Source organism: Arvicola amphibius, chromosome 13 (assembly GCF_903992535.2).
Source record: "Arvicola amphibius chromosome 13, mArvAmp1.2, whole genome shotgun sequence".
NCBI classification, from domain to species: Eukaryota; Metazoa; Chordata; class Mammalia; order Rodentia; family Cricetidae; genus Arvicola; species Arvicola amphibius.
Window position 1 is genome coordinate 67119154 of NC_052059.1, and position 12228 is coordinate 67131381.

General features: G+C 39.9%; 1 protein-coding gene across 1 annotated transcript in view; it reads right to left on the bottom strand.

Annotated features, from left to right (window-relative positions):
• The window catches only part of Styx (serine/threonine/tyrosine interacting protein), a 34740-nt gene that overhangs the window by 20544 nt on the left and 1968 nt on the right, over positions 1-12228 (bottom strand). Inside the window, exons 2-3 of the mRNA XM_038310592.2 lie at positions 3578-3610; positions 2265-2318 (exon numbers count right to left, since the gene is read on the bottom strand). Coding sequence (XP_038166520.1) covers positions 2265-2318; positions 3578-3610 — 87 coding nt within the window. The remainder of the gene's footprint in view (positions 1-2264; positions 2319-3577; positions 3611-12228) is intronic.

Sequence of the window (12228 nt, forward strand, 5' to 3'; positions counted from 1 at the left end):
CAGCACCCCTCCATGGCCTCTGCATCAGCTCCTACCTCTGGGATCCTGCCCTGTTTGAGTTCCTATTCTGACTTCCTTCGTGATGAACGGCAATGCTGATGTGTAAACCCTTTCCTCTCCAACTTGCCTTTTGGTTTTGGTATTTCGTCTCAGCAAAAGAAACCCTAACTATGACACAGCAGTGGAGCTGAGTGAGGTCAGCCTGTTGTACACGGCAAGTTCCAGGTCAGCTAGAGTTACATGATGAGACACTGTCTCAAACAACAAAGCAAAGCAAAGCAAGAAATCGCCTTTAAAAACTTTGAAGGCACATTAGAGAAAGTAAAGCAAACCTATCAGAATGAAATTCTAACGTAAGAGCAAAAAGAATATTTATACTTTTCAACAGATGCATTTATATTAAAAAACTATGACCTTATCTTTTATATACAAATAGACAAAAAATATAAAAAGAAATAGATCACTGGTTACCAAGCACTTGAATTTATCTTTTATTTAAATGGTGTTTGAATGTAGTAAGAGAAATGCCTTAAGTAAATCAATCTTGAAAAAGGAATTTATCCCTCTAGGTTTCTTTATCCTCATTATTACTTTTTATTGTTGAAAGGTACTATATTAAGGTAACTCTGAGATATATAAACATACACAAACACATGAGTTGGGAAAAGGATTAATGGGAGTCTGTGGAGGAAAGGAGAGGATAACAGGTATTTGAATATGACCAAAATAGTTTATATACATGTAGCACAAATGTCAGTGAAAACCAATTATTAGGCATAATTATACATTTTAATAAGGGTACAACCAGCACTTGACCAACATTATATTCCTGGGGCAACAGCTTTGCTGACACTATCTTCTAGAAAGTCAAATTTCTATTTGCTGATTCACTTTACAACCTACCCTTTCCAAGCTTCCTTGTTAGCCACCTCAATTGTCAAGATGATTCTGAAAACTATTTCATGAAATTATCAGACTGAACTATACTGACTTTGAAATCAGCAAATCCTTGGGGAAATATTTGCTACACAATGTTCCACACTGTGCAACACTCAAAAAGAATTAGTATAATTCCCATAATCCATATAATGAATACCTTAGGAAGTGGCAGGAACAACACTATATACTAAAATGAAGACACCTCTCTTGATTTTAACTGAGCAACTGAAAAAGTCAATTTCTAATCTGTAGGGTCTACAGGACAAGGCTTTCCTAACTAAATGATCCTCAGACTCCAGTCTTCTAAAAGAATACTAACTATAAAACATGCACTCTTATTTTGATAAAAGTTAAAAAATGCTGTTTCCTACTTTGATACTTTGCATGTATCTGATATTTTTAGACGATGTCTGGCAAGAACAGATATAACATTTATTTATTTACTTAACTTTAACTGATTCTTTGTGTCTTTCACATCATGTATTCTGATCCCACTCATCTCCCTGTCCCCTCACATCCACCCTCTGCCCTGGCAACCTCCCCAAGATGTGACATTTTTTTTTTTTTTTTCGAGACAGGATTTCTCTGTGGCTTTGGAGCCTGTCCTGGAACTAGCTCTTGTAGACCAGGCTGGCCTCGAACTCACAGAGATCCGTCTGCCTCTGCCTCCCGAGTGCTGGGATTAAAGGCGTGCGCCACCACCACCCGGCTAAGATGTGACATTTTTAAGATAGGAAATAAATTACTAAAGATTGTAGGATTGGCAAATCTAGTGGCGGTGCATGCCTGTCTTCCCAGCACTGAGGAGGCAGAGGCAGGAAGATCTCTGTGAGTTCAAGGCCAGCCTGGTCTACAAAGCAAATTTCAGGACAGTGAAACCGTCTCAATCAATCAATCAATCAATCAATACAAACCCAACAACAAAAACAAAAAAAATCCCCAAACAAAAAAGATTTCATGAGAAAAATAAATTATAAAAATTCACTTGTAATTTGTGGTGAAACACTCCAATTATTTTTTTGAGACAGGGTTTCTTTGTGTAGTCTTGACTGTACTGAACTTGCTCTATAGACCGGCTGGCTTCAAACTCAGAGATCTGTCTGTCTGTTTCTGCCTCCCAAGTGCTGGGATGAAAAGTATGTGCCACTACCATCTGGCTCACTTCAAAACTATTAATGGTCCAGTAAATTTGGAAGTACATACAAGTAGTATGAACACAGTTGTATATAAATGTTCCCTAGTCTAAAACTCTTACTGTTAAAAACTTACCTGATAAAAAGTTGGTTTACTAAAGCCTCTTGGAGAACCTAAGCTAAAGTTCATACCTTGCTTTTCATAGCAGAAGAGTAAGGGCCTAAGAACAATCCAGGCAAAACTTCCTAGAAGAAAAAATACTTATGTCAAACTTAAACCTATAGTAAATGTGTAACATATAACTGGATTTGTCTGTATATGCAGGGGCTTTGCAATAGTCTGGTTAAAACTTTATTCAGGGAGCATTTCCCAGGCACATTTAGCAAACTGGTATGAGAAACACAGGTGGTGCCTTTATAAATCCAAGTGAGATGCTCCAAATTTAAATTTCATTCTAAAAAGCCAGAGATTTGAGACCCTATAGAGCTTTTTAAAAGAAGGTTGGATAGAGTCTGCACATTATATTATTGATGTTCACATTAATAAGACCTCTCTAGCTTCTACCCTCTGCTATAGTCTTAAAAAAAAAGACAAAGAAAATCTTCCCTTTAGAATTATACGAATTATACATACACTAACTTTTAATTAGTCAAAACAAAAGCAATACAAGAACCAAGTACAGTGGAACATACCTATAATCCCAGCACATAGGAGGCTGAAGCAGAAGGATCTTTAGTTTGAGCAGGGCGGTTTACAGATTAAGTTCCAGGCCATCAGGAACTCACACTCAGACCCTGTCCTCCCCTCAAAAACAAGTATCACAAGATGAAACAGGACCCAAATGTCATCCAAGTAAACAAAAGTAAAACCAGCCATAATTAATCACGGTGGACAGCATTGAGCCCACTGACTTCTAAGACTCGCCCTGAAATCCAGGAAGTCCTCCTGCTCAGCATCTTGAGTGCAGAGATTATAGGAATGGCCCCAACAGCATTTTACAAGTATAAATCACATTTTACTTATGTTTACATTCCTCATAGCATCAAGTTAGTTCTCATATATACTCACATATGGTTAAAAGTTTAAAAGGGAGCTTTTTTCTCTCTCCATGTATGAGGCAGAGTTGGGGCTTTATAAAACATGAGGGTTGTGAGAGGGAAATTCAGTAGAAAAGCTGACACTTGAGCAGCACGTGCTCTTAAGCACACAGAGCCATCTCTCCAGCCCCAAACATGTCATTTTTGAAATGAGAGAAGCAGTGGCTCCTTAAGCACATCCATATATTGTTCTGACCCTGAATCTAATCCAAGAGAGATAAAGAATTCATTTCACATATTAAAATTTTATTGACACAAATGGCACATAATGCATATATACATTATATAATATTCATAACTAGGTAAATATGACAAACCTACAGATCATGAGGCAGCAGGTCTCCTTTGTAAAGTAAGAGTTATTTAATAATGGGGGGCTGTCTTGAATAAAGTAAAAGGTGTCATACCTGCATCTCTCGTCTCATAGGATAAGTCCACTCCTTGAAAAGGAAAACAAAAATTAAAATAAATAGCATGAAAAATATCACAGGCTAATAAGATAACTCAAGTCTGATAACCTAAGTTTGATCCTTTGGAACCCAGGTGATAAGAGACAGGAATTCTGAAAATTATCCTCTGACCTCCAAATGCTCTCTGAGCATGTGAGAACACAACTCAAGCACATACATGTACACATGTACACACACACACACACACACACACACCACCACCACCACCACCAACAACAACAAAACGTTATTTTTTTAAGTGCCATATAGATGTGACCAAAAAATTAGATTCATGACCAGCAAGATGGCTAGTCTGTAAAGGGTGCTTGCCACACTCAAGTTTGACTGGTGTGGGACAATGGTCTGTATTCTGTCAATTATATTTTAAATAAATGCTGATTGGTCAGTAGCCAGGCAGGAAGTATAAGTGGGACAACCAGACAGGATGTAGAGGTGGGTCAAGGAGAACAGGAGAATTCTGGGAAGAGGAAAGATTAGTCTGCAGTCCTGTTCTAGCCACAGAAGAAGCAAGATGTGACTGCCCCGCCGAATATGGTACCGAGCCACGTGGCTAGCGCAGATAATAATGGGCTAATATAAGCTGTAAGAGTTAATAAGAAGCCTGAGCTAATGGGTCAATCAGTTTATAACTAATATAGACCTCTGTGTGATGTCTTTGGGACTTAATGATTGTGGGAACCGGGCAGGACAGAAACCCCGACAACACCTGACAACCTGAATTTCACAGAAGCACCCACGGACAGATGAAATCAAAGAACCAATTCCACATTAAGCATAATAATTTTTTAATACAGAGTTTTAAAACATTATACCTCTGTGTGTGTGGTACTGGGAAAGCAAACTCATGGCCTTATGCATGCTTGGCAAGTTGTCTACCACGGAGTTGCACCCCCTAAAAACAAACTACATTAAACTTGAAAACTTTTTACAACACTGGACAAGAGTTCAGTGGTAGAAATTTTGGCTGACATGCATGAGGACACAAGTTTGAACTCTAGAACTGCAAATAAATAAAAATAGCCTGTTATGGTGGTATATGTCTACAATCCCAGAATTTAGGGGGCAAAAGTAAAAGGACTGCCAGGAAGGTCTAAGACAGTCTGGTTTACACAATGAACAAACCAGGGCTGCACACACACACACACACACACACACACACACACACACACATCTACCCCTACAGCAGATATCTTTGGTGACAGAAATCAGGGTACAATTTGCCTGGTATTACGTCTGAACAGATATAGGACACTTTTCTTCTTTTAGTTTTATTTTCTTTTGTTTATTACATTGTCTTAGTGCTTTGCCTGTATTCTGTGTACCACTGTGTGCCTGGTTCCCTCAGAGGCCAGAAGAGGGTGTTAGATTCTCTGAAAGTGTTACAGATGTTTGTGAGTTGCCATGTTAGTGCTGGCAATCAAACCCAAGTGTGCTAGAAAAGCAGCAACCACTGAGCCATCTCTCCAGTCTCAATGATACCTTTCTACACTTATATATTCTTCAGTCTTGACACAGCAGTAGTCAGTAGTAATGAGTACAGTGTATCTACCAAAATTCCTTGAGTTACACATTTAATACCTGTACACTGCACTCTAAACAGAGCACCTAAACTGAGCATGGTGGCACATGCCTTTAATCCCAGCACATGAGAGGCAGAGGCAGGGGAATCTCTCGAGGCCCGCCTGGTCTACAGGATGAATCCAGAGCAGCCAGTTGAGCTACACACAGAAACCTCTCAAGAAAACCAACTCAACAACAACAACAGAGCACTTAGCCAAAATGACACACTATATAACAAAAAGAATTAGGTTAAGCCATGGTAGGAAAAATTCAAAAGTAAGCCTGTTTTATGGTTTTCATTGCTATGATCAAACACCGGACCAAAAGCAACTTGGGGGGAGGAAGCAGTTTATTTGGCTTACATATCCCAAGTCATAGTCCACTGAGGAAAGCTGAGGCAGTAACTCAAACTAGATGGGAAGCTGGCAGAAGCTGATGCAGAGGCTATGGAGGACTGTTAATTACTGGCTTGTTCCTCATAATTGCTCAGTGTGCCATGCAGATAAAAAAATTAGCAACACAGTACTTTAACCACCAGTGTAAAAGCTCAGAAAGTCAACTTTTCAGGAACAAGAATAAACAGAAGGCAATGCCACATAAAAGCATCCTTGGAAAGGTGGCTCAGCCATCAGGACCAGAGCTCTGGTCCCAGTGCTCATGCCACAGGCCAGGAAACCCACCAATTCATGTAACTCCAGCTCTGAGGTAGGCAGACACAGGAGATTGCTTGGGTCTCCTGGCCTTCAGCTTTTGCCAAGAAAAAATGAGCACCAGACTCATGGCAGTGACCCTGCTCAGAACAGGCAGAGTGATAAAGGACTGTGTGTGAATACACAAGCGTATCCACTTATGCACACTGGTGTAGGAGGCCCTTCTGTATTTGTGTTGCTTTCATTGGTTATTAAAGAAACTGCGTTGGCCTAGTTGATATGTCAGAACTCAGGTAGGCGGGGAAGACAGAACAGAATTCTGGGAAGAAGAAAAGCAGAGACAGGCAGATGTCATGAGTCTCTTGTCTAAGACTGACACTGGTTAGAATCTTTCCCGGTAAGCCACAACCTCATGGTAATATACAGATTATTAGAAACGGGTTAAACTAATATGGGAGAGTTAATCAATAAGAGGCTAGAAATAACGGGCCAGGCAGTAATTTAATACAATTTCTGTGTGATTATTTCGGGTGGCTGGGACAAACAAGGGGCCCTGCTCCTACAACAGCACACAGATAAAATTTTACAAACTTAAAGATTTCTTCCAAGCTGGGCATGGCAGATCCCAGCTTTCAGAAGACAGAGGCAGGTGAATCTCGATGAGTTCAAAGCAAGCCTAGTCTATACAGTGTTCAGGCCAACCAGGACTGCATAGTGAGATTTTGTCTCAAACAAAACAAAACAAAATAAAAATCCCCAACTCCCCCATGTATTATTTTTATTGATTTTATTAGTAAATTTCTCATATTCCTTGATCACACTCACTTCCAAGTCCTCCAAGGTCCACCCCCTACCTTATGACCAACCCCCACAAAAGAAAACAAAACACAAGTCCAATTTGTGTTGTCTATATACTCACTGGAACATGCTCAAACTCCCAGTAGCTAACCCCTTGCCGGGCGGAGGGGGCACACACCTTTAACCCCAGCACTGGGGAGGCAGAGGCAGACAGATCTCTGTGAGTTCGAGGCCAGCCTGGTCTATGAGAGCAAGTTCCAGGACAGGCTCCAAAGCTACACAGAGAAACCCTGTCTCAACCGAAAAAAGAAAAAAGAAAACTGAGTCTTTCCCTAGTCACTCTCACGCCAGAAGCTGTCCAGTGTGGAGAGCTACACTTCAGCGTCCTTGTCACAGTGCTTGAGAGTTCTCTTCCAAGCCAGGTGGTGGTGCCCACATTCTAAGCCCAGCACTTGGGAAGCAGAAGCAGGTGGTACTGAGTTCAAGGCCAGCTTGATTTACAGAGTTAGTTCCAGGACAGTCAGGGCTACACAGAAAAATGCTGTCTCGAGAAACTAAAAAGGGAAAAATAAGAAACAAAACAGAAGCACTTATAGGAGAAGTGTCCAGATCTTCTGAGGGGTACTTGTGTGAAGAGGGAAGACTATTCTCTAGAACACTGGTCCTCAGCCTTAATGCTGCAACCCTTTAATACAGTTCCTTGTGTTGCAGTGACACCTAACATAAAATTATTTCGTTGTTACTTTATAACTGTAATTTTGCTGCTCTTATGAATTGCAAATATCTGCTATGTGACCCCCCAAAGGGTTGAGAACCACTGCTCTAGGGTATGATAAAAATTAAGAATATGCAATAAACTGATAGTAAATAGACTAATAAGAGAAAAGGGATAAATTTACTACATGCACAGGGTAATCATCTAACACAAGTGATATTTAGGAGCGTATGGTGGCACATGCCTGCAGGCATAGCACTTGGGTGTCTGAGGTAGGATAGGAAGAGTTTTGAGACTGCGTATGTGTGTATGTGTGTGTATCCTTAAGAAAAAGACACAGATATGCATGTACTCTTAGAATATCAGGTGATGGCTTGTGATCTCAGTATGGTATCCATTTTTTTTCTTATGTAAGCTATTATTTGTCATTTACTAAACCTCCTGAGAAGGAACTAAATTCCTTTTGTATCTATAGGCAACTAAGGGGCATTCAGAAAGCCTCTTCTACATCTGCTGTTTTTATATATCAAAGTTATCAGTATGTCAAACAGTACTATTTTGGGGTGAACTTTTCTGAACTCCTTCAATTTAGCAAGAAGCTAGAAGAAAGAACTCAAAGGTGAAGTGCATCTTTAAAGTACTTCCCCTCCCCAAAAGATTTAATTGGGTGTAGGGGGATAACTTTCAATACTATTAAGCTATTAAGTAAAAAAAAAAAAAAAGAAAGAAAAAGAACATAAACAATAAAATGAAATTTTAACCTTTCTCTCTTTCTCTCTTTGGTTTTTCAAGACAAGGTTTTTCTGAGTAGTTTTGGCTATCCTGTAACTCAGAGAGATCCTCAAATGCAAAGGATGCAACCACTGCTCAGCTTTTTAAAAAATTTTATTATTTTTTATTGTTTTAATTGAGCTATATATTTTTCTCCACTCCCCTTCTTCCCCCCCCTCCCCTTCTGCCCTCTCATGATCTGCATGCTCCCAATTTACTCAGGAGATCTGGTCTTTTTCTACTTTCCATGTAGACTGATCCATGTATGTCTTGTCTCTCTTAGGGTCTTCTTTGTTGTCTAAGTTCTCTGGGGCTATGGACTATAGGCTGATTTTTCTCTGCTTTATGTCTAAAAGCCACTTATGAGTGAGTAGATATTTTGTTTTTGTTTGTTTTTTGTTTTTCGAGACAGGGTGAGTGAGTAGATATTATATTTGACTTTCTGGGTCTGGGTTACACCATTCAACTCCTTACTTCTTTTTTTCAAGACAGGGTTTCTCTGTAGCTTTGGAGCTTGTCCTGAAACTAGCTCTTGTAGACCAGGCTGGCCTCGAACTCAGAGATCTGCCTACCTCTGCTTCCTGAGTGCTGGGATTAAAGGCATGTCAATTTTTAAACAAAATCAAAATTTCAAACTCTGTAAGTTTGTAGACAATAGACCATGACATACTGTCTCCATATTTATATTTAAAAATGTTATTATGGAGGGTATGGTGGCATTTATTTTTAATCCCAGCATCTAGGAGGCAGAGGCAAGTGGATCTCTGAGTTTGTGGCCAACTTGGTGAGTTCTTGAGTTCCAGGACAGCCAGGTGATGGAGGAGTGTCATCTGTCTTTGTGTTACTTTCATTGGTTAATAAAGAAACCGCCTTGGCCCTTTAATAGGACAGAAAATTAGGTAGGCGGAGTAGACAGAACAGAATTGTGGGAGAAAGAAAGCAGAGTTAGGCAGACGCCTCAGGTAGTCACCATAACTCTCCTCTCTGAGATGGACACAGATCTTTCCTGGTAAGCCACCACCTTGTGGTGCTATACAGATTACTAAATATGGGTTAAAACAAGATGTGAGAATTAGCCAATAAGAGGCTGAAACTAATGGGCCAGGCAGTGTTTAAATGAATACAATTTGTGTGTCGTTATTTTTGGGGCATAAGCTAGCCAGGCGGCCGGGAGCCAGGTGGCAGGAACGCAGCCCGCTGCTCCTTCTACAGCCAGGGATACAAAGGGAGACTCTGCTGCTATTAATAATAATAATAATGATAATAATAATGATGATGATGATAAAAATAAATCCTAAGGTGAAAAGCAAATTGTATAGCAGAAAGAGAATAGAAAGCTATTTCTAGTCACAGGTCACATACATACATAACCTTTTTTGGAGAACATCAAGCCTATTAAACAACATGTAATAAGTATAGGTCTTTGAAACCTAGAAATGTTCAGAGAAAATTTAATTTCAAACTATTCCCGTTGCCATGATCAGATCCTAATCGTCAAGAGCTCTCTTATCCTAACCCTACAGTTATATTTCAGATATGGTTTGAGTGTATTACCTAAGGAAAAGGTGTTGAAATATCTTTCTATTATGAGAATTAAAAGGGGGAAAAATCAATACAACTATAGTGTGCTGGAGGGGGCCTCTGAAAAGTGATTAGGTTTAAATAATGTTATTAGCATAATCCTAATGACTATATCCTGCTGAGGAGGAAAACCAGATGACTGACATACAAGACAGAGATGTATGAATAGACACACACACACCATTCTTTGTCTCTTGTAATATGTTATCATATATTACCTGGGGACTCTATCAACAAGGCCATGAATTGATGATGGCCCTTGATCTTGTACTTAACAAGAAGCCCAAATAAGCCTTTAAAAAAATAAAAAAAATCCTGCATTGAGCTAGATTTCTCTAGCCCATTTCTTTTTCTTTTCTCTCTCTGTGGGTGGTGGTGGTATCTGCATTATGGCTAAGGTAAGCCTGACGTAGGACTTACTATGTAGCCCAGACTAGCCTGGTTTGGTACTTGCGGCAATCCTTTTGACACTGCCCAAATGCTGGGATTAGAGGTATGAACAATCATGCCTGGCTTTCCATTATTAACTGTTTGTCGTTTTTTTTAAGGGGAGGAATTGTGGTATATGTAGGTGCACATGTGAGTGCAAGTGTGTATGTGTGTATGTGTACATGTATAGAGGTGGGAAGTTGATATCTAGTGTCTTCTTCAGTTGCTCTTTATTTTCTAATTATTTTATTTATCTATTTGCTTGTTTTATTTTTGAGACAGGGTCTCACTGAGTAGCCCTGGCTAACCTGGGACTTACTATGTAGATCAGGCTGGGCTGGAACTCAGAGATCAGCCTGCCTCAGACTCCTGGGTGTTAGGATTAAAGGTGTGTGCCCATCTGACTATTTTGTATTATTTATTAAGGTAGGGTCTCTTGCTGAACTTGGAACTCTGACTCCTCTTGCTAGCCAGCTTGCTCCTGGATCCCATCTCTCCAGCTCCAATGTTCTGAAATCACAGCACATCTCCCTAGTGTAGAAGGAGAAGCAGAGGGCTGCTTCCTGCCACCCAGCTAGCTTTACCCAAAATAATTACACAGAAACTGTATTCTTTTAAACACTGCTTGGCCCATTAGCTTCTTATTGGGCCTCTTATTGGCTAATTCTTACATCTTCCTTTAACCCATATTTAGTAATCTGGGTAGCACCATGAGGTGGTGGCTTACCGGGAAAGATTAACCTGCGTCTGTCACAGAGAGGAGAGTCATGGCGACTGCCTGTCTCAGCTTTCTCTCTCCCACAATTCTATTCTGTCTTCCCCGCCTACCTAATTTTCTGTCCTATCAAAGGGCCAAGGCAGTTTCTTTATTAACCAATGAAAGTAACACATAGACAGATGACCCTCCTCCATCACCCTAGATTTTAGTGAGCTCTGGGGACTCAAACTCTAGACCTCATGCAACCATGTCCCCTATGGAAGGTTCAGTCTTTCATGAAAAGAGACAACAAAAATGTAATAAGTACAATAATTTTTATGATGGTAGGTATATAAAATAAACAAGGGTTACAGTAGTATGGGATATTAAACGGGTCTGGGGCAAAGAGAACGGTGAGAGGAGCTGGTAAAAGACAGGCAAAGTTTCTCTGAAGAAGTACTGCCTAAGTCAGGGGGTAGCGGCCTATGCCTTTAATTCCAGTACCTAGGAGACAGAGGCAGCCAGGTCTCTAGGCTAGGCTGGTTTACAGGTCTTCTAGAACTATACAAAGAAATCTTGTCTCAAAAAACAAAACAAAACAAAACAAAAAAACCTTAACTATTGTCTAAACTTAAGCCAAGTTAAACATCCTCATCCCTGCCATTTATTTCTCTGTGTAGCCCTGGCTGTCCTGGAACTCGTTATGTGGAGAAGGGTAGTCTCAAACTGGCAGAAATCTGCCTGCCCTCTGCTTCAAGAGCAGAGAATACTGGGATTAAAAGTGCGCACTACCATGTTCAACTTCAAATCTCTCTTCTTGAATTTCACTTTTACCAAAGCAGGATTTGGTTTGAAATTTTGGTTTTCTATGTGGAAGAAAATGCTGATTGTTCTTGATGCCTTACATATATCTCTGAGAAATAGTAAATTGATGTTGCTAATCAGATAAAAGTTATTATTCCCAGTAAGAAGTTACAGTTTTTCCAGAGAATAAATACACTATAAACATTAGAATAAAATATGAAAAAAAATTTAAACGAGAATTTCTAAGAATAGGGGAGGGAAGAATTAAGGTGTATTTAAAAACCAGGACTAAAAACTAAAAAACCAGGAGCCAGGCTGGAGAGATGGCTCAGTGGTTAAGAGCACTGGCTGCTCTTCCAGAGGTCCTGAGTTCAATTCCCAGCAACCATATGGTGGCTCACAACCATCTGTAATGAGACCTGGTGCCCTCTTCTGGCATGCAGGGATACATGGAGGCAGAATGTTGTATACATAATAAATAAATAAATCTTTAAAAAAAGAAAAGAACCAGGAGTCAAGAATGCAAAGTTATTGTGTACTGTGGTATGCCTGGATATAACCCTTATTCTAAGTAAACCTCAAT